At 58.2% G+C, this 20,975-nt stretch overlaps 10 protein-coding genes across 10 annotated transcripts; 7 read left to right on the top strand and 3 right to left on the bottom strand.

The window, feature by feature from the left end:
* Positions 1–230: 230 nt before the first annotated feature.
* ACO1O0_000713 (glycosyl transferase family 90-domain-containing protein) lies at positions 231–2,006 on the top strand (the record flags this gene model as incomplete). Its single annotated transcript, XM_083190210.1, has 1 exon — positions 231–2,006. The coding sequence occupies one exon, from the start codon at positions 231–233 to the stop codon at positions 2,004–2,006; it is 1,776 nt and encodes a 591-aa protein (XP_083054069.1).
* A 488-nt stretch (positions 2,007–2,494) lies between these two features.
* Positions 2,495–4,002, bottom strand: ACO1O0_000712 (RNA polymerase II-associated; the record flags this gene model as incomplete). The annotated part of the gene is made up of 2 exons (XM_083190209.1): positions 2,495–3,678; positions 3,738–4,002. 2 exons carry the CDS (start codon positions 4,000–4,002, stop codon positions 2,495–2,497), a joined length of 1,449 nt encoding a protein of 482 aa, XP_083054068.1.
* A 607-nt stretch (positions 4,003–4,609) lies between these two features.
* On the bottom strand, positions 4,610–5,369 carry ACO1O0_000711 (protein retrieval receptor; the record flags this gene model as incomplete). Its single annotated transcript, XM_083190208.1, has 4 exons — positions 4,610–4,698; positions 4,754–5,053; positions 5,113–5,230; positions 5,301–5,369. 4 exons carry the CDS (start codon positions 5,367–5,369, stop codon positions 4,610–4,612), a joined length of 576 nt encoding a protein of 191 aa, XP_083054067.1.
* Positions 5,370–6,336: 967 nt separating this feature from the next.
* On the top strand, positions 6,337–7,274 carry ACO1O0_000710 (enoyl-CoA hydratase echA; the record flags this gene model as incomplete). Its single annotated transcript, XM_083190207.1, has 2 exons — positions 6,337–6,487; positions 6,544–7,274. The coding sequence occupies 2 exons, from the start codon at positions 6,337–6,339 to the stop codon at positions 7,272–7,274; spliced, it is 882 nt and encodes a 293-aa protein (XP_083054066.1).
* Positions 7,275–7,865: 591 nt separating this feature from the next.
* ACO1O0_000709 (uncharacterized protein) lies at positions 7,866–10,770 on the top strand (the record flags this gene model as incomplete). Its single annotated transcript, XM_083190206.1, has 2 exons — positions 7,866–7,916; positions 8,008–10,770. The coding sequence occupies 2 exons, from the start codon at positions 7,866–7,868 to the stop codon at positions 10,768–10,770; spliced, it is 2,814 nt and encodes a 937-aa protein (XP_083054065.1).
* A 417-nt stretch (positions 10,771–11,187) lies between these two features.
* CYS17 (tryptophan synthase beta subunit-like PLP-dependent enzyme) lies at positions 11,188–12,362 on the top strand (the record flags this gene model as incomplete). Its single annotated transcript, XM_083190205.1, has 2 exons — positions 11,188–11,302; positions 11,365–12,362. The coding sequence occupies 2 exons, from the start codon at positions 11,188–11,190 to the stop codon at positions 12,360–12,362; spliced, it is 1,113 nt and encodes a 370-aa protein (XP_083054064.1).
* Positions 12,363–12,503: 141 nt separating this feature from the next.
* Positions 12,504–13,654, bottom strand: ACO1O0_000707 (uncharacterized protein; the record flags this gene model as incomplete). Its single annotated transcript, XM_083190204.1, has 2 exons — positions 12,504–13,564; positions 13,624–13,654. 2 exons carry the CDS (start codon positions 13,652–13,654, stop codon positions 12,504–12,506), a joined length of 1,092 nt encoding a protein of 363 aa, XP_083054063.1.
* A 327-nt stretch (positions 13,655–13,981) lies between these two features.
* On the top strand, positions 13,982–14,681 carry ACO1O0_000706 (mitochondrial 54S ribosomal protein bL19m; the record flags this gene model as incomplete). The annotated part of the gene is made up of 2 exons (XM_083190203.1): positions 13,982–14,114; positions 14,173–14,681. The coding sequence occupies 2 exons, from the start codon at positions 13,982–13,984 to the stop codon at positions 14,679–14,681; spliced, it is 642 nt and encodes a 213-aa protein (XP_083054062.1).
* Positions 14,682–16,295: 1,614 nt separating this feature from the next.
* Positions 16,296–18,475, top strand: ain1 (uncharacterized protein; the record flags this gene model as incomplete). The annotated part of the gene is made up of 4 exons (XM_083190202.1): positions 16,296–16,354; positions 16,431–16,497; positions 16,561–17,540; positions 17,596–18,475. The coding sequence occupies 4 exons, from the start codon at positions 16,296–16,298 to the stop codon at positions 18,473–18,475; spliced, it is 1,986 nt and encodes a 661-aa protein (XP_083054061.1).
* Positions 18,476–19,139: 664 nt separating this feature from the next.
* Positions 19,140–20,871, top strand: DLD2 (FAD-binding oxidoreductase; the record flags this gene model as incomplete). Its single annotated transcript, XM_083190201.1, has 2 exons — positions 19,140–20,738; positions 20,839–20,871. The coding sequence occupies 2 exons, from the start codon at positions 19,140–19,142 to the stop codon at positions 20,869–20,871; spliced, it is 1,632 nt and encodes a 543-aa protein (XP_083054060.1).
* Between the last annotated feature and the right edge of the window lie 104 nt (positions 20,872–20,975).

Here is a 20,975-nt window from a genome sequence, read left to right as displayed (position 1 = left end):
GATGACATGACAACGCGAAAAGCTTTAATCTAGCCAGCCTGTTCCTGTTTTTTTCCTTTCGGCTTTATTTAACGTTTCATCTTTTAAGTGGATCTGCAACTTAATGGCACAACCGTGGCGTTGACGTCAACTGGTCCACCTCAGCAACTCCAAGACTGAGACGAGACTCCTAGGAGGTGCATCCATCCGCATACCAAACCACGCCTAGGTGACACAGAGCATCTGTCGCTATGCGATCACGCTTCACCCTCCCGTTGGCGAGTGCCGTCTTTTTCTGCTTCATCCTATACTCACTCGGCCGTATCTCGAGCGAACCAACGGTTCTTCTTAACAGAGCAGCTCAACCGCCACCGGCCCCAGAGCAGCCCACACCTGCATCATGGAGGAACCCTCCACCACCTAAGATCACCGGGTCTACCACACCCAAGAAGGCTCAGGGAACCGGATTGCATCCCATTGAAGACCTCATCAATGACCAGCAGCGCGAGTTTGATGCGGTCCGCAAACGCCAGTCGAAATCACTGAAGGAGGCCGTCGACGAGTACCGCAGGCGGTACAAAATGTCCCCGCCTCCCAATTTTGACAAGTGGTTCGAGTTTGCCAAGACGAATAAGGTCCAGCTCGTAGATGAGTTTGACACAATCTACGATCTCATCACGCCATTCTGGGGTCTGAAGCCCAAGACCATACGCGAGAGAGCCAAGGAAGCTCTTGGAGGAGACAACTTTCTTCTCGGGGTCGCGATACGGAACCATAGAATCAAATACATGGATGGGGCTGAGGAGTGGCAGCGGAATGCCACCGAGGGCATGATTAACAAATTTGCCAACTACCTACCAGACATGGACTTGGCATTCAACATCCACGATGAGCCAAGAGTCATGGTTCCCGCTGATGACATGTCGAGGCTCGTTGGCCGTGCTAAAGACACCAACATGCCACTGGCCAACTCTGTCACGAAGCCCTTCAACGATTTTAGTCCACCGGCAAAGGAGCTCGGTCGTGGCGCAGGATTCGACGAGACCAAGGTCACGCGGTTCAACTCCTTTGCCAGGCAGCCGACCTGGTCCAACTCGCGCATGTCGTGCCCTCCCGAGAGCCCTGCACGGAGCCTCGAGGAGGACGAACAGATCGACTATATTAGCGAGTACGGATACAGCGATCTCGGTTTCATTTACAACGTCACGGCCATGTCCGACGTCTGCATCAACCCCTCGGTAAGCACGACCCATGGATTTTTCGCACCAAATGCCTACAGCGTCGTCCACGACCTCTTTCCCATCTTCTCGCAGTCTAAAATCTCGACATACGGCGATCTCATCTACCCTTCCCCCTGGTACTGGTATGACAGGGTCGCCTACGATGAAAAGCTGGACATGCCCTGGGAAAAGAAGGGGGACCAACTGTATTGGCGCGGCTCGACGACGGGCGGGTTCAGCCGCCGCGGGGGCTGGAGACGGCAGCACCGCCAGCGCTTTGTGCAGAAGATCAACGGGCGAGGCGAGGGCAAGATAATGGTCCGCAACGGCGGCGGCGCAGACGCCGAGTGGCACGTCAGCAAGGTGTCGCGCGGCGAGCACAGCGACCTCGTCGACGTCCAGTTCTCGCACATCGGCCAGTGCGACCCGGGCGACTGCCAGGCGCAGGTCAACTTCTTCAACCCGGCCGAGCCGGCGGACCAGCAGGCCGCGTGGGGGTACAAGTACCTGCTGGACATGGACGGCAACGCCTTCTCTGGGCGCTTCTACGCGTTCTTGCGGAGCCGCAGCCTCGTCTTCAAGATGGCCCTGTTCCGAGAGTGGCACTTTGACTGGCTCCGGCCTTGGCTGCACTACGTCCCGCTTAGCCTGCAGGGCGACGACTGGCTCGAGGCGACGCGCTTCTTTGGGAGCGCTGATGGTACCAAGCATGCCCAGAAGATTGCCGCGGCAAGCCGCGAATGGGCCAACAAGGCGGTTCGCAAAGAGGACATGGAGGCCTGGTTCTTTCGCCTACTCCTGGAGTGAGTTCCCTCCTTAGACAGGACACACAAAGATGTCTTGTTACTGACCAACAGTATAGGTACGCAAGGGTAATTGACGATAACCGCGAGATAATCGGATATGATCCCGGCAGCGCAACAAAGAAAATGCCAGCGTAGAAATGATACCTCTTATCAGTGGTACCACTCGGGGTGACTGATATATTCCATGTACGGGATACGGATACGAGCATGGAATTATGAGAACTAGAGCGCATAGCGGCGGAGTACCTGGGCGGCCGGGCGGCCGCATATTAGGGAACGGTGCGGATTTGGGTTGGGTGGTATTTTGATTCAAAGACTACTTCGGGCTGTTGTATCCGTACGTTGCAAGACACTGATGCTCAACCTGAAGCCATGATTTTTATGCCTTGCGCCCACAATTTCAAAAAGCTCCGTGACTATCCCGATATCCATCTGTCTAAGCTCGCCACATGATCCTACGCCGAATGGTTGGTAAAGCAAATCCGCCGCTTAATCCTCGTCCTCGTCCTCGCCATCCACATCCCGGGGCTCGGCTGATGACCGGGGCCTGGCCCGCCTAGTCTCTGCGCCGTCATCCTCGCCTTCGGCATCCTCGCTCTGTTCTCGCAGGGGCTGCTCCTCTCCGTCCTCCTTGTGTCCCTCCTCGGGCTCCTCCTCCTCCCAGCCGAACGGATGCTGCTTGTACTTCCTCATCGCAGTCAGCATGTCCTCGTTGGGGTCCTGGACCGTGACGTCCATGCGCTCCACAACCTTCTCGTCCTCGTCGGCGAAGCCAATGGTGCGGGCAATGTTCTTCATGCGCTGGGGACGGATGGTGGACTTTTGCAGGACGGGGTAGTAGTATACGGCCTTTTGCCGCGGGTACGTCTCGTCGTCGTTGGCGGCCAGAATGATCTCGTTCGAGTACTTGGTCGTGTGGTCGAGCTCCGTCTCCTGAGCGGTCTCGTACCCTCGGACCCTGTTGAACTGGAAGCAGCCTCCCGTGTCCGTCTCGTGGGTGTAGAGGCCCTCGTCCTCGCAGTCGGGGTCGTTCACGTCGAACTTGCGACGGAAGTTCACGGCGGTGGCCTTGTTGTGAGGCAGGAAGAATTCGTAGTTCATAAAGTTCTGCGGCTTCGGTATGTTGATGGGGTCCTGCAGGTGGGCCTCCAGGGCAGCCTCGTACGCCTCCTCCTCTGCCTCGGTGCGTTCAATGGGCTTGAACAGCGAGGTCAGGAGACGCTTGTCGTATTCAGAAGAGCTAGCAACCGGATTCGTGGCGAACTTGATAGTAACAAACGCGCCAGAGTCGGGGAAAGCGTCCAGATCGGGAATTAGGGGTGTCGCGTCGACAAGTTCCAGGTTCTTCTTAGTAGGGTGCTTGACCCGTTTGTGATTCTTGAGCTCCTCTTCCGCCAGGTCAAAGCTGCGCTCAATCTTGCGCTTAATGACACGGGGAGAGTCTGCCGCTGGCTCAGGGGAGCGTCGCACAGCCTTCTTGGTTGTGTTGAGCAGCGCACGAGGGCTGGAGGAGGCCTCCACTCGCTTCGTGCCGAGGGAGGAGATGTACTCGGTTCGGCGGAGAAAAGAGACGTTTGACTCGGCGACTTTGCGCTTGCCCATGGCCGTGATTGGCCTCAGTAGAGCTCGATCGTGCGGGTGGACGGTCGAGGGATGTGCAGGTGCTTGGATCGCTAATGAACAAGAGTCAGCCAGAGCGCAACGACTTGCACTCATCTGCAGGGAATCTCACATCGTTCATCGCCATCAAAGACGCCGGGCATGCCTACGAGATCTAGAGGCATGCCCAGCTCGCCATCGGCCTCAATGTTGAGCGGCTGCTCCCTAGCCAGGCGTGACGCGAAGCCCGGCGTCGTGTACTGGCCACTGGAAAGGCCAGTGTTGGGAATATCAAGGAGCTTCGGGGGGTTCGGCGGCGGGGGCAAGGCATTAGAGTAGCGGATGCGAGCGATGAAGTCCTGGTGGACCATGCGCTCGCCAGAGCGCGAGGACGACATGGTGACGGACGCGGTGCTCCGACCGCGAGAGGGCGAACTGGCGGCTATCTCAATATGTTAATGCGATTTGCCGATGGCTCCGCTGGTGATGTGATTGAGGAGGAAGATGCAAGAGGGCGATGGTGAGGAGGTTTCGTTGGTGGATCGAGCTGCGTCGTTGCCCCGTGGTGAGCTCGGACGATGCTGAAGGCAGGACAAAAAAGTCGGGTCCGTCTGTCGTTGCGCACAAGGCTGGCGGCCATTCGCTCGTCCCCACCACCCCCATTAAACCGACACATAATAGCCCAGTCTCTTCCTGATCAGCAACATTCACCAGCGGTGCTCAATCATTAAAATTCTTTTCTTCGTTATTGAACCATTATTTGAGGTCTCGACTTTTTGTGTGGCCTCTACGGGCATGTTTTCCACCCGTCTATACATGTGCGCAGCGTTTTTGCCCAGTTTCGCCAGGCGTCCTTCCACAAACACACGCCCGAGTATATAGCATTAAAGCCCCAGGTTGACAACGCCAATAGCCATCATTTCATAGTGTACATAACCCCAAAAGCAACGGAATTCGGCGTGACGGGCACTTCCGGTAGCGATTTTGCTCCCCCATGCTCCTCCTCTAGGAGTTGTTCTTGGCGGCGTACTTCTTCTTGCCAAAGGTGAAGGGAACGTAGCGGTACTTGATCATGTGCTGGATTTGCTTGCGCACTGGAGTCCACAGTTAGATCAACGCGAATATTGAGCACACGCGTGGGAGACTTACTCGTCAGGAAGAAGAGCATGAACCAGTACATGAGCAGGACGGGCCAGAAGACTGGCACGTCAAAGATCTCGAACCAGGTGCAGACGAAGGAGATGGTGATGGCCCTCGTCGCCCAGTACCAGAACTTGAACTCGGGCAGGCGTCGGATGAAGGGCTTGAACTCGTCGTCCTGGCGGGTGGGGAGGGTGCCAACGGAGCCATCCTCCATCTCGTTGTCCATGGCCTCATTGGAGGGGTCGAACTTGGGGGAGAGGAACGCGAGGAACAGGTTCAGGAGGTAGATGCCCAGCGCATACGCAACTTGACTCTAGTCAGCTTGTCTTTCTCGGATCGCCAGGAGGGGAAATCAGGCCACGAACCGATATACCAGCCTTGCGCCAGGAGGATGCGGAGGAAGAAGAGGACGAGGAGGATACCGGTGCCGACCCATCGGTAGAGAAGGTAGGGAGTCGACTGGTCCAGGAGCGCTTGATATTTCTGTTTTACCAGGGTCAGTCATCATCTCCAAGATAGGTGCCTCTCGATATTTGGGGGATCGGGGACGAACCATCTGCAGCCTGGACGTCTGGGCCGTGACGGCCTCAAAAGGGGTCTGCTCTGCTTCGGGCGCATCCATGGCGGGCTGTTGTTGCGGGAGCTGATCGACGCGAAGTGAAGAAGGAAGATTTTAACGAAAGCTTTGAATATTAGAAAAAGAAAAGGTATCAAGGTTCCAGGGCCTCTCCGATGCGCTCGGTCGGGAATGGCTTGTGCTTGGAACTACCTGGCAGGAAAACGTGCTGTCGCGAACGGCGACCTGGGCTCGCCCTGGAGGCTGGAGCCACGTAAAGCCAGCTGGGTTGGTGGGACACCGAGGATTTGCCGGTAGAATGGACCCCTGAGTTGACCCCAGAGTGTGGCAGTGTCCAGCGGTGGTCCACCCAGTGACCCAATTACCCTCCGGCTTCAATTCGATTTGAGCATCGACAGTTGATGCGCGTCGAGATAAAGTGCTACGATCTCGAGGTGAGGAATGATAGCTAGGAATCCTTGAAGCTCAAATCCTTCTTGTTATTGGAGGCAGATGGTTTTCTTCTACCTCCACGAATGCAGTCATCGTGCCGTTGGAGGAAAGCTCATATAGACTGCCATCTGCAAAATACAGGATCTATATTAAAAACAGAGAGCCATAGACCTATGATCTGATCCAAATCCAGCGGACAAGACGGCCGATCATCAACGGCCCAACGTCACATCGAGACTCATTGACACGCCGTTTCATATGAATGCATAATTAAAGGTTGTGATTATCGTCGAGTTCGCATAGAGATGTGTCCGTGCAGCTGTGGTCCAATCAGAGTCGGCCGGCTAGCTCTCACAGGATGGAAGCCATTATCCTCGGTTGCAAAGCCGACGCTTTCCATTGCGTCAGTGGACCCAGAGCTCCTCGAGCTTCATCCGACCCCGAATTCCCACTTCGGCGTCGTCTCGAGTTGATTGCATCGACGATAGACCGAATCGGAAAGATTTAGTTGGTTGTTGATTATTGTACTCCTGTCATCATCTCACCGAGCTCAGCTCTCCTCACCCCCGCAGCCAACATCATGAACACACTGCGCTGCCTGAGGCCGGTCGCCTCGCGCGTCCAGGCCGTCCCTTTCCAGAAGGCCACCCTGCCTCAGTTCGTTCGAGCCTACAGCTCCAAGAACTTTGAGTACATCCAGGTCTCCCAGCCGAGGCCTGGTGTTTCCCAAGGTCAGTTTGCTCTTTACCTGATAGATCGACTGTTCCCAAGCTTACCCGGTCCGCAGTGACTCTGAACCGCCCCAAGGCTCTCAATGCGCTATGCACTCCCCTCATCGATGAGCTCAACGAGGCCCTCGTTGATCTGAATGGCTCGGAGGACACGAACGTCATCATCCTCACCGGGTCCCAGAAGGCCTTCGCCGCTGGTGCCGACATCAAGGAGATGGCGCCCCTCACCTTCTCCGAGGCATACACCAAGGCCTTCATCGAGTCCTGGTCGCTGCTCACCACGCAGGTCAAGAAGCCCATCATCGCCGCCATCTCGGGCCACGCCCTCGGCGGCGGGTGCGAGCTGGCCATGATGTGCGACCTCATCTACTGCACCGAGAAGGCCAACTTTGGCCAGCCCGAGGTCAAGCTGGGCACCATCCCCGGCGGCGGCGGCAGCCAGCGCCTGACGCGCGCCATTGGCAAGGCCAAGGCCATGGAGCTCATCCTCACGGGCAAGTCCTTCTCCGGCGTCGAGGCCGAGAAGTGGGGCGTCGCCGCCAGGGCGTTCCCCACGTACGAGGAGCTGATGGAGGAGACGCTCAAGACGGCCGAGACGATTGCCGGGTACTCCAAGGTCGCCGTGCAGGCCTGCAAGGAGGTGGTCAACAAGAGCCAGGACCTGCCCCTGCGGGACGGCGTCGAGTATGAGAGGCGCGTGTTCCACGCCCTGTTTGGCAGCCAGGACCAGAAGATTGGCATGAAGGCCTTTGCCGAGAAGAAGAAGGCTGAGTGGACGCACTCTTAAGCACTATTACCTAGGCATGGCTGGCTGCCTGGCTGGCATCACATAAATGGCAGGCCAAGAAGTACTCTTATGCGGGATAGCACACCAGATAAATTTTAGGCGACAAGAATTCCCCAGATTTTTACTTGGGAAGGTCTTGCATCTTGGCTGTAGGCCTGTGTCGGCATTTATGGGAGTCGGCTGTGCCCACTTCTCTCGTCTTAGCCGTGCCCGGCGAAGCTGAGTCTGCAGTCGTAATAGTCCCCGCATTACTTTCTGTATTCGTAAAGAATTACTAGAGCCAAGTCTGAGTAAGATGCCTTATTTCAAGAAAAATCAAGAAAACGCTAGCAAGAGCTGAGAGGGACGTTGGCGACGTGCATGATGCATGGTCGTAATAATGCTAAGAAATGGCCCGCTGGGCGTTTTAGGTGGTTCGTGCCCCGCCAATACGACTCTCGGGTCTTGCGCTGCATCCTCCATCCAGCTCCATCCAGCTCCATGTCGTCCACGCCGCCTCGTATTTTGCTGCAGCCCTGTTCTTCTGTCCTGTCTTTTGCAAATCTGCCCTTCATTTGAGTAATGGGCCGTCCACGTTGAGCATTATCATGAATGGATTCTCCAAAGGGCGGCCTCGACCTGGAAAAGGAGCTGACGTGCTCTGTATGCTGCTCTCCCCGCCTTTTTGGCTTGACCACCCTACCTAGGCTGTATACAGCCCACGAATGCTAGCTAACTCTCGGGCCGTACCTAGATTTGCACCGATCTCCTGTACCAGCCGCTCACTCTGCTTGATTGCCTGCACACCTTCTGCGGCTCCTGTTTGAAGGAATGGTTCACCTTCCAGGCCGCCACCGTCGACAAGTCGCCGATCCCGCCGACTCCCGACACGCCCGTCTTTACCTGCCCATCATGCCGTGCACATGTGCGAGACACGAGGCACAATGCCACAGTCGTGACACTGCTCGACATGTTTGTCACGGCGCATCCGGAAAAGGGACGCTCCGACTCGGACAAGGCTGACATGGCCGCCAAGTACAAGCCCGGTGACCAGGTGCTGCCCAAGATCACAACGCGCGAGCGGACCCCGGACGAGAGACGCGCTGACGAGGAGGACCAGAGGCTGCTGGATGATGTCAGGGAAATGAGTCTCCGGGAGGCCAGTGGCGCCCCCGGCGCGCCATCCAGGCCAAGGAGACGGAGAGAAAGTCGGTCAAGGTCCAGCGGGGAGCCAAGCTCTGACGACCGCCACCGACGCACTCGGGAGGGCCGCCATCGCGTTCGAAGGGATGGGGCTGGGACTGGGACTGGGCGCGTCAGTGCGGATCAGTTGAATCCCGAGGGTGAGCGCCGCCGGGGCAGGCGGAGCGAGTCGAGACAGCGCCAGGTCGAACACCAGTCCTCGCTGCGGTCGCTGATCAGTTCGGCCGACATGAGCGAGCGGGACATTGAAAGAGAGATTGAAGACTTTGCCCGCCAGATTCAGGAGGAGGGGCTCCTCGACGGGCTTGATCTCGATAACATCGACCTAAGCCGTGATGATGAGCTTAGCCGCAGGATCACCGAGGCCTACAGACGACGCCAGAGGGAGAGATCTCGCCAGGAGCGGACGAGGAGGAGCAACACTAGCAGTCACAGCGGCTCGCAACGACCTGCTGATTCGAGCCAGTCCGACTCTAGAATCACACAGGCGGGCTCGGGCACCAGGCCCAGCAGCCGAGCCCATGGCCACTCCCGATCTGCCAGTGCCCCTCGCTTTTCAGAGGATCGGAGTCGGCCGCCACCGTCCATGTCAGCCAATCTCGATGTGCGGGAGCACACGAGTCGTCCCAGGCGGAGAACCGGCAGCGGTGGCCGGAGCTCTACCACGCCCGTGCTGTCGTCGTCCCCGGGGTCCGACAACAGACCAGCTGTCCGGTCCCAGACCGACCTCCCCCTGCGAACTCCAAACTCGGACCCGACAGCACCGCGGCCAAGTATCAGTGAGGGTCGGAGCTCGAGTACGCCCAACGTGCCTGCTCCCAACCCGCCGCCCTCGGAGCTGGCAGCCAGCAGCACGGGCAACCTCCAATCGTTCGCCAGCCGTGTCCCACGTGGGAATCCGGCCCTGAGGGATACATCTCCATCCCAAACGCCGACCAGTCCGCAGGAGCAAACAGGCGGCAGCGGAGCCAGATCTCACCGTCCGGCTGAGCTGTCCGTTGTCCACTCGTCGGTCGCCAATTCCGTCAGCAACACTTCGCCAACATCCGGCCACAAACGGACAAGGTCGCAGCTGTACCCCGAGCCGTCCATTACTTGTTCGAGGTGTCGCAGGACACATATCGAATACGAGCTCCACTACAATTGCCACATATGCTCCGACGGCCAATGGAACATCTGCCTCGACTGCTACCGGACGGGTAAGGGCTGCCTCTACTGGTTCGGATTCGGCTACGGAGCATGGAACAAGTGGGAGAAGGTGCGGCAGCAGAGCGAGGGCACGCTGGCGATGCCTCACATGCTGACGGCAAGCCGGTACACGCCACCGCCGTCCACGCCAGGAGGGGCGGACGGGAGAAAGACGCTCACGACCGACGACCCGCGGAAGCGCCTGGAGAGCGGGACCTTCTGCTCCAGGTGCTTTGTGTGGACCAACGAGTGCTACTGGCGCTGCGATGTCTGCAACGAGGGCGACTGGGGCTTCTGCAACAACTGCGTCAACCAGGGCAAGTCATGCACGCACATGCTTCTACCTCTCACGCACGAGGCCACGCAGGCGGGCAACGGCCGCCCTGTCAGCCCCAGATCCCCCGGCCGGCCACCAACCGCCGCCATCCTCACGGGGCCGACAGCCTCCAATATAGGACCATTCAAGCCCCTCACGTTCACGACCAGGTGCGATGTGTGCCAGGACCCCATCCCCCCGGTGGAGCCCCGCTATCATTGCTTCAGCTGCACGAGCGCCCTGATCGCGGACGCCGTGGCGGGGGACTACGACATTTGCTTCTCGTGCTACAACAACCTTGTCGCGCACAGCGAGATCAGCTTCGAGAATGGCCACTCCGGGTGGAGGCGGTGCCTGAACGGGCACAGAATAGTCATTGTTGGCTTCACCGAGGGCAAGGTAGGGCAGTGGCGGTATGTCGACAGGGACCTCGTGGGCGGCCGGGCGCTCCGGGCGGAGCCCTACGACAGCGCCGAGCATCGGGGCCAGGGGCTGCAGAAGTGGTCGTGGTCGCAGGGGGAGCAGATGTGGGAGCGGCTGGCGACCAAGGACGTCAAGGCCATGGCGCCGGCGAGCGACGGAGGGGTGACCTTTGCCCAGAGCTTCCCTCCCGACGGAGGTGTTGGGCTCCGGGGGATGGCCCAGTGGTCGTGGTACCCGCAAGCTGGCGTGGACGACGAGCTGCTGTTCCCCCGAGGGGCAGACATCAGGGAGATTGAGGATGTCAATGGCGAATGGTTCCACGGGACGTTTATGGGAGCCAAAGGGCTTTTCCCGGCGCAGTATGTGCGGTTAGAGAAGAACGCATGAGCGTACATCAAGGGACAGACATGTTTGGTGATTATTGGCGGGCATTTTGGATACTACCAGGCCAGAAACAGGAACAGCGATGACAGCAAGGATAGCAGTCGTGTGATGATGAAGCATGAATAATGACACACATGACTAGTTTTGGTGGTCTGAGGGTCTCCGTGCTTCGTATATACGTATAATGCGTATCCGTATTGGCCTCCGAATGCCGGACGGAATTGACGTGATTGCGAATTCGCGGCGCTCGGCAATGATGGGGAATGGGCTACGTAGACGGATACTCCACCGTTCTCGGCCCCACCAAATGTTTCCCATGGATTGCCATGATCATCCCGCCCGACCATCCATTCTTCCCTCATTCGCACCTTCGTTTACAGCTTATTAGAGACTAGTGCTTCGGGCAAGACACAGATCAACATGTTCCGTCGAAGTGCGTGGCGCCTCGCCGCGTCCGCCAAGGCGGCTGCTGAGCCCAGCCTGCACACCATCCAGGTCTCCAAGGCGCAGGGTATCGCCAAGGGCCTCACCGGAGGTACGTCGCAGCCATTGGGCCCTCTTGAACGTTCCGTGCTGACCCAGATCCGCGCCCGCCAGCCATCGGAAACACGCCCCTCATCCGCCTGAACAAGCTCTCCGACGAGACGGGCTGCGAGATCCTGGGCAAGGCTGAGTTCATGAACCCGGGCGGCTCTGTCAAGGACCGCGCTGCGCTGTACGTGGTCAAGGACGCCGAGGAGCGCGGGCTGCTGCGCCCTGGAGGCACAGTCGTCGAGGGAACCGCAGGAAACACGGGCATTGGCCTCGCCCACGTCTGCCGCTCGCGCGGCTACAAGCTCGTCATCTACATGCCCAACACCCAGTCCCAGGGCAAGATTGACCTGCTGCGACTCCTCGGCGCCGAGGTCTACCCCGTCCCAGCCGTCGCCTTCGACAACCCAGACAACTACAACCACCAGGCCCGTCGCCACGCCGAGAACCTGGATAACGCTGTCTGGACCAACCAGTTCGACAACACCGCCAACCGCCGCGCCCACATCGAGACCACGGGTCCCGAGATCTGGGCCCAGACGGACGGCAAGATCGACGCCTTCACCTGCGCCACCGGCACCGCCGGCACCCTCGCTGGCATCACCCGCTACCTCAAGGACGTGTCCAACGGCCGCGTCAAGAGCTTCCTGGCCGACCCCCCGGGCAGCGTCCTCCACTCGTACATCAGCTCCGGCGGCAAGCTCATCGAGCGCACCGGCTCCAGCATCACCGAGGGCATCGGCCAGGGCCGCATCACCGACAACCTGCAGCCGGACATTGACCTGCTCGACGGGTCGCTGGCCATTGCCGACGAGAAGAGCATCGAGATGGTCTATCGGTGCCTGGACGAGGAGGGCCTGTACCTGGGCGCCAGCTCCTCGCTCAACGTAGTCGCCGCCAAGGAGGTCGCCGAGAAGCTGGGCAAGGGCCACACCGTCGTGACCATGCTCTGCGACGGCGCGTACAGGTATGCCGATAGGCTGTTCTCGCGCAAGTGGCTGTCGGAGAAGAAGCTGCTCGGCGCCATTCCCAAGCATCTAGAAAAGTACATAGTGCTGCCGTAAGCGTAGCGGATTCCAATTGTATATATATTACACAAGCTCCCTCCTGATGATCCCTTGTTTACATGCTGATGGTACACGTCTTCCCGCTGCCTATGCCCAAAATGCGCCCCTTGCCACCGCCCTTCCTTCGGACGAAAACACTTATGCGCCCGCCTTCAAAGCCTCATACTCCTCAGCCCACTTGGCGCTCTTCTCTCCGCACTCCCGAATGACCTCGGCAGCGTGGGTTTCGAGGGACTCAACGAGGGGCAGCAACGGCGTAGCCTCGTCGATGGACAGCTCCTCTGCCACCTTGATGCCCCGAATTACCCAACCCAGGCACTGTAGATAGGAGCTGCCGCTGACGGCGTGCGGGACAAAGCGGTTCGCCTTTTGCACAGTGTGGGCGGGATTCATCTCCTTCAGCTCCGGAAACTCGGAGAGCGGGATCCCGTCCCGCAAATGCGGTGCCCACAACGAGTTGAGGAGCAGCAGGTCGTCCTTGATCGTGACCATGTCCTCGTCAATGGGCTCCTCGGCTTGCTGCTTGGCCTTGACGAGAGACACACGGGCGTGCAGGAGCATGCCGCGGGCAAGCGGGGAGAAGTGCAGAAACGAGCGCGTGTCCCGTCCTGCCACCATCTTCTCCATGTTATCCGGGCGCTGGATCAGGTCCAGGATGATCTCACCGGACCTCGTCGCCTGCTTGATCTCGGCCACGTCCCCCTCGGCGTCGAGGATCTGGCGGTTGACGCCCTGGAACAGCGTCAGGAGCTGCTCCTTGTTGGCCACGTACAGCCCGGTCTCCCGGGCCTGCTTCAGGCACTCAAGCAGCACTCCGATCTGCCCATTCTGGATGGCCAGGCGCATCAGCTTCGCCTGCTGGTTGGTGCTCAGCACGACCCTCGCCTTGCGGAAGCCGGCGAGGATGGTCCCTAGGTTGGCCCAGTCCTCCTTAGTCTTCATCGCGGCAAGGGCCTTCCATAGCATTTCACGCGCCGCCGGGATGTCCTTGGCCACGTCGATGCTCTTGAACCGGTGCTCATGGCCTTCCACCTCGATATCGATAGGGTTCTGTTCAAGATAGTTGCGCTTCTTGGGGTCGAAGACGATGCGGCGCTGCTTCTGGGGCAGGTACGCCGGGAGGATGATGCTTTCTTGGATCGTGTTGAGAATCGAGTTTAATTCGGCGTTGTCCGTCTCGGAGTAAATCGCCCTGACACCTGTCGTCGCACTTCTCATCAGCTCCACGCTCCTCAAGGCGACTGCAGCGGGCTCATACCATAGGCAGGTGTCGTGCTAAAGGACCGCATGCAGGGGAATTTTGAGGCCCATGATGGCCCATGGAGGCGCCCAGCGCCCCGTAGGGACGATTGTACTGTCCTGCTGTACATTTTGGCGAGAGGTTGTGCAGGTAGAATGAACATCGGAGGGACATCGAAAAAGTCACGGTGGTCGACGCGGATCCATCTAACAGAAGTGGTCGGTGAATATATCAGCCGGGCCAATCACAGGCCAGAATTGGCCGCGACCCCAGCAATCCCAGCATGGTGCGAAATTCCAGGCTCCCAAAGCCTCTTGCAGAAGTTGATGATCTTGGAGCGTCATCCCCATTACCCGACGACCACATATCAGCCACAATGAACGTCGCCGGCGTGAGGCGGCCGACGAGCTGTCTCAAGTCCGCGTTGCGGCAGGCGAGATACCAGCGGACGTGCCAGCGCTCCTTTGCCACCACCCCCCGAACACCGGCCCCCTTCAGCGGGCGTCAACGTACGACCGAGACACCTCCTATGCCCCCATCGCTACAGTAGACTTACGTTTCTTCTAGGAGACGAGATCGAAAAGGTCAGCCACTTTAAGGTGTGGCCGCAGGTGCCCTCGATCCGCAAGACGTTCCCGAACCCCATGCCGGCCCTGAACCAGCAGCAGATCGCCAAGCTCGACCCGACGGGCGCGCGGACACGCATGTTCTCCAAGGCGCACCTCGACAGCGCCAAGGTGGGCGACGTGCTGATGGTGACGCCCAAGTCGGGCGAGCCGTTTGCGGGCGTGTTCCTGCAGATCCGGCGGAGCGGCGTCGACACGGCCATCCAGCTGCGCGGCCAGCTGATGCGCACGAGCACCGAGATGTGGTACAAGATCTACAGCCCGACCGTGGCGGCCATCGACATCATCTGGCGCCGGCCGAAGCGCGCGAGGCGCGCCAAGCTCACGTACATGCGCAAGCCCAGGCACGACATGGGCAATGTGGACAACCTCGTGTTTGCGTGGAGGAAGGAGAGGTTCGCCCTACGGTCCAAGGAGAAGCAGAAGGCGGCCAAGCATGGCCGCCGGTAGAAGGAGGAGGGTGTCTAGGGAGGGGGAGCTTGGCTGTACGATACTGCTTAGAATTGTACTTTGGGAAGAAAAAATGTACCACCATTTCAGCATATTCGCTGTATATTACGAGTCCTTCTCCTCGCCATTGCTCTTTTTCCTCAGGCATCGCAACGAGGATGGAATCAGTCCCGGTCTGGCGACGACCTTAGAGTGTGACAGGGACGTGTGGTAGGTCCTTCGACTAGGGTTCGCTAGCCCGTTACATGTAAGCTTCGCATAGAGCCTCCGCTAACCGATACAGAGCACCTCATTGTCCTCTCGGTGGCGTCAGATAACACAGTACAGGAATGGAACGGGTCATGGCATCCCCGAAAGGCAAGAGAAGTCGGCGAGAGGGCATGAAAAATACCAGACCGGGCCAACCCAGAATCAAGGCGGACTCGGCCAATGGCAAACATGAATATCAAGAGTGTATCACGGTTTTTGTTTCATCAACTCCTACAGCTGGTCAACCCCGAACAGAACAGGAAGCCATGGAATCATTCGCATGAATCGGATGAGGCAAGGCCTTGTCTGGGGTAGTCCCCACGGTCTGAGGGGTACGCTTTAGGGATCAAAGTGAGGTGATGACAGTCTTGCCGCCTTGGATGATTGTAAAGGGAGTCGTGATTGGCGAGGCCGTGCGTTTCAACCCCGTGCGAAAGGCCATAGCATTGGCATAGTTCAAGCCCAGTCTGCGTTGGGCGGTGTTTCGGGCACCGGGAGAGGAGGGGCTTGAGGGCTCCCACGTATAAGTTGAGTGCAGCCAGGACCGCCTCCCAGAGGCAAGAGGCCAACTTGTTGAAAGTCCTCGACCATTGACGGCCAGATTAGAGCCCGCCTGTCACTTTTGACTCGTCCTCGCCGCATTCGCCAGGAACAATTTGCAAGGTTGCGGGACTGCCCGGCGCCACGCCTGAACTACTGCTCGTACCCAAGTCCACCGAGTCCACCGAGGGAGCACCCGCGCTAAAGAGCCACCGCTCTGGGCCACTAAAAATGCCCGACAGCGCTGGAAGTGATCTCGTTCAGGGGAATGAGGGGTCTCCATCACCGCCGCCCGGCAACCCGCACGGCGCTGAGCAGTTTCCGGAATTTTGTTTACACCGCGACGACTTCCATAGTGGGTTCATTATTAGGTACCATTCTCTGAGTTCCCCATCAACACCGACAGCCTCTTCCGCAACCTCCCCGTTGTCGTCCCGATCCTCGACTCTCTCCACCGTCTCGACGAGCTCCGGTGTCCTTTCATTCCCCCCATCCCCCGAAGCTGAGAGCAAACACCACCTCCAGCACCACCTCCAGCACCGCCATCAACAGCGCCATCAACCCCACCAGGACGAGGACCGGCAGGACCACCCCTGGGCCACCTCCACTTCCCCCACCCCACGCACCAGGCGGGACAAGAAGGCGTTGCATGCTGCTCGGGTACAGCGGTCTGCAAGCAACAGCATCGCCAGCGTCGCTCCCTTAGGCATCAAGAACACCAGGCACCACCTGGCAACCAAGGCGAGGAGATTCCACCGAAGTGCCAGCAGCCCAGCCGACGCCCTTGCTGCCCTTGAGCCGCCGCATGACCAAGGGCTCACGAGGATGGCGTTTGCGGAGCAGCAGCGGTGGATCACTGTCCAGCAGAAGACATTTACAAAATGGTATGCAGTTGCGCCCGCTCCAGCCCTTGATGTTGGTGCTTTTTTTTCTTCCTAGCTGACGATGCTCCCTACGCAGGCTTAATACCAAGATAGAGGCCCGCGGCCTCGTGGTCAAGGACCTAGTCCAGGACCTGAGTGATGGTGTAAGTTGAGGGAAAGCGTCCCCGTTTGTGGGAGGACACATGGCTTACCATCCCCCCCCAAAGGTTGTTCTAATCCACCTCCTCGAATGCCTGTCCGGCGAGCCACTCGGTCGCTATGCCTCGAAGCCAAAGATGCGAGTCCAACGATTTGAGAATTCCAACCTGGCCCTCGACTTCGTCAAGTCGAGGGGCATTCCAATGACCAACATAGGTGCCGAAGACGTTGTTGACGGCAACCGCAAGATCATCCTAGGCCTAATATGGACGCTGATTCTACGCTTCACCATCAGCGACATCAACGAGGAAGGAATGTCGGCCAAGGAAGGGTTGCTGCTATGGTGCCAGCGGAAGACAGCCTGCTACGACGAAGTCGAGGTCAGGGACTTTAGTACCAGCTGGAACGATGGCCTGGCTTTTTGTGCCCTCCTGGACATCCACCGACCGGACCTCATCGACTATGACTCGCTCGATAAGTCTGACCACCGTGGGAATATGCAGCTGGCGTTCGATATCGCTCATAAGGAGATTGGTATCCCCGACTTGCTGGACGTGGAAGATGTGTGCGACGTTCCTAAGCCTGACGAACGAAGTCTGATGACGTACATCGCCTACTGGTTCCATGCCTTCTCCCAGATGGAAAAGGTGGAGAATGCCGGTCGCCGAGTCGAAAAGTTTGTCAACAATATGCAAGGAGCATGGGAGATGCAGAGTGCGTACGAGCGACGCATGAGGGAGCTCATCAAGTGTATCCAGGGGCAGGTCGATCAGTGGCAAAAGGCAGAGTTCGAGGGCACATACGCAGATGCCAAGGCCCAATTAGCCGAGTTCAACGCTTACAAGAAGGGCAGCAAGCGCGAGTGGGTTGCTGAGAAGAGCGATCTAGCCACCCTCCTCGGAAACATCAAAACGAAGCTGGGGACATACCGCCTGCGGCCTTGGGAGCCCCCCGCAGACCTGTCCCTGGAGGCCCTCGAGAAGGCGTGGGGGACCCTGTCCCAGGTTGAAATGAACCGTGCACAACTCATCAACGAGACCATACGAGAGTAAGTTGGCGCGGACATGAAACAACTGTGAGAGGCGACGTTAACCGTCGGACAGCATCAAGAACGCCCTCCGCAAGTCATTCGCAGACAAGGCCAACGATTTCGCCATGGCTCTCAACACCATGCAGCTTGCCATCTCCGGTCTGGATGGAGATGTCGAGGATCAGCTACATCATGTTAGGAAGCTGAGCGACAATCTGCCGCCCATGGACCGATACCTGGATGCGATAGCCGCCGTAGACGACAAATGTCAAGAGGCCAACATTGAGGAGAACGACTTCACCACCTACACATACGACGAGCTGTCATACGAGCTCGGTCTGGTCAAGTCATCGGTTCAGAAGAAGTTGTCTTTCCTGGAAAATCAGATGGTGGCGAGAAGCATGACGAACCTCACGCCCATTCAGCTGGAAGAGTTCGAGAGTGTTTTCCGCCATTTTGACCGCGACGACAGCAACTCGTTGCAGGAGCTCGAGTTTAGTGCAGCACTTGCCTCGCTAGGCCTGGTGTACTCGGAGGATGAGATGCACAACTACTTCATGGGCACGTCCGGAGGCCGCGACGTCGTCACATTTGAGCAGTTCATCCGGTTCATGGTGGATGTGACAGAGGATCAGAACACGGCCGAGCAAGTATTCCAGTCATTCCGAGAGGTGGCAGACGGGAAGCCATACGTGACAGAGATGGATCTACGACACAGCCTAGTACCGGACGAGGTGATTGACCAGCTCGTGGAGATGATGCCGGAGCATAAGGGACCCGATATGTCTGGGGATCGTGGCATGCCGCAATACGACTACATCTCCTTTATGGAAAAGATGATCGATGAGGAACGAGGGAGAGATGGCGGAGACGCCGGTGACTCCCTGCAGGACAGGGCTAGCCGAAGCGTTAGCCCGCGCAAGGAGACGAAGACGAACGGGGTCAGCGTATAGTGGTATAATAGTGGTGAGTGTCGAACAAATTGGTGCTGGATAGGTATGATGGTATTCGCTCCTGTGGGTTTGAGGAGTTGCAGCGGATTCTTCGATCTTTCTCAACTGGTATGGCAGATGCATCGTTGGGTGTTCTGGTGTGCATGGGGCGTGTCAAGCACATGGGTTTCTTCATCTCCTTCTATACCAAGTCATAAATTGATTGATTCGTAGTATTATCAATGCTACCATGGTAGCATTCCACTACGTGATGTCGGGCTCCCTACTAAGACATGATGCACGACCGATGTGGGGGGATTGGGATTCTATTACCCCATGGGGACAGTGAAGTGGAACTACCTAGACAGAACAGAGCCTTTTATAAAATGATACATACACACAGAGAACCACGGCTAAGATTGTCCTGCAAGAACTAGTACTACTACCCGAGAAGTTCCAGAACTATTTGTTCCCGAGCACCCCTCGTGGTATGTAGGATATGGGGGACATCTATGGCTCCAGGGTAGGCTCGGGCGCTAGTGTGCAAGGCCGGACTCGGCCTCCGTAGCTCCTTCCCGAAAATACTCCAGCAGTCGTCCGATAAATTGACTTTGGGTCTCTCTCCACGTCCCCCTTCAACCATCTACGTCTCGTCTATTGTTCAACTCACCTGGACACAGCGACAATGGCATCGCGCACTAGAGTCGTGCGAGCGCTGAGGCCGCTAGTGGCCGAAGCCCGGGCTGCCCGCGCCCTCGCCAACCTGCCACCTCACGCTCGATGCATTGCGACTTCGGCCCCTAGGCTGCTTGCGCCCTCCCCAGCACGACGCGCTGCGAAGCTCACCTCCGAGACGTACCCCGGCATCAAGCGCGATGCGCGTTTCACGCAGCTCACCGCCGATCATGTTGCCTACTTCAAGGAGCTCCTGGGGTCGCCGTCGGCCGTCATCGACGGCGTCACTGCCGACGCCGAGTCCGACATGGAGCCCTTCAACGAGGACTGGATGCACAAGTACAAGGGCCAGTGCCGTCTCGTCCTCAAGCCTGGGTCCACGGACGACGTCAGCAACATCCTCAAGTACTGCAACGAGAACAGGCTCGCCGTCGTGCCACAGGGCGGCAACACTGGCCTCGTCGGTGGATCGGTCCCCGTCTTTGACGAGATTGTCATCAACATGAGCCGCATGAACACGATCCACTCCTTCGACGAAGTCAGCGGCTCGCTCGTCGTCGACGCCGGCTGCATTCTCGAGGTTGTCGACGGATTCCTTGCCGAGAAGGGCTACATCTTCCCGCTCGACCTCGGCGCTAAGGGGTCGTGCCACATCGGCGGTAATGTCGCTACTAACGCCGGTGGTCTGCGCCTCCTGCGATACGGAAGCTTGCACGGGAGCGTGCTGGGCTTGGAGGCTGTTCTCCCGGACGGGACCATCATGAACGACCTGTGCACGCTGCGCAAGAACAACACGGGCTACGACCTCAAGCAGCTGCATATTGGCGGCGAGGGCACCATTGGCATCATCACCAAGGTCTCAATACAGTGCCCGCAGCGGTCGTCGGCTGTTAACGTGGCTTTCTTCGGGCTTGAGTCCTTCGAGAAGGTCCAGCTGGCGTTCCGCGAGGCCAAGAAGCAGCTGTCCGAGATCCTGTCGGCGTTTGAGCTGATGGACGGCAAGAGTCAGAACCTGGTGCAGCGCGTGAGGCAGGGAAAGAAGCCCCTGGAGGACGAGCACCCTTTTTACTGCCTGATCGAGACGAGTGGCTCCAACGGTGAGCACGATTACGCGAAGCTGGAGGCGTTCCTGGAGGACGTTATGACTAAGGAGATAATTGCGGATGGTGTCGTGGCGCAGGACGAGACGCAGCTCAAATCCCTGTGGAGCTGGCGCGAGGGCATCCCCGAGTGCCTGGGACACTGGGGCGGTACGTACAAGTATGACGTATCCATTCCGCTCAGTGAGATGTACGCTGTAGTGGACGACATCTCGGCCAAGATGGAGGAGGCTGGCCTGGTGGGCGACACGGACGAATTCCCCGTGGTTGGTGTGGTGGGCTACGGGCACATGGGCGACTCGAACCTCCACCTCAACGTCGCTGTGCGGAGATATGATGAGGCCGTCGAAAAGGTTCTAGAACCGTACGTGTATGAGTGGATCGCGAAGCGCAACGGCAGCATCAGCGCCGAGCATGGTTTGGGGATTGCCAAGAAGAACTATATCGGTTACAGCCGAGACGAGACGACGATTGGGCTGATGAAGCAGATCAAAAACCTCTATGATCCAGTAAGTTACGAGCAACCCCTTTTTGCACTTTTGCCGTCTACCCCTGTTTAGCTGAGGGGGTGCTCTTTGCGTGGAGCGCATGGCTGACGCTAGATGGCAGAATGGCATCATGAACCCGTACAAGTACATCTGATATCCCTCAAACTCGGCCTGTCATCTCCCGAGCCGGCAGCGACAAAAAACATAGATAAAAGACATGGAATTCGCGTACATACATACATACATACTGTCACGAAT

Source organism: Amphichorda felina, assembly GCF_050947745.1.
Source record: "Amphichorda felina strain 45539 chromosome Unknown scaffold_1, whole genome shotgun sequence".
NCBI classification, from domain to species: Eukaryota; Fungi; Ascomycota; class Sordariomycetes; order Hypocreales; family Bionectriaceae; genus Amphichorda; species Amphichorda felina.
The sequence above is the reverse complement of the archived record's forward strand: the minus strand, read 5'-3'. Positions and strand labels throughout refer to the sequence as shown.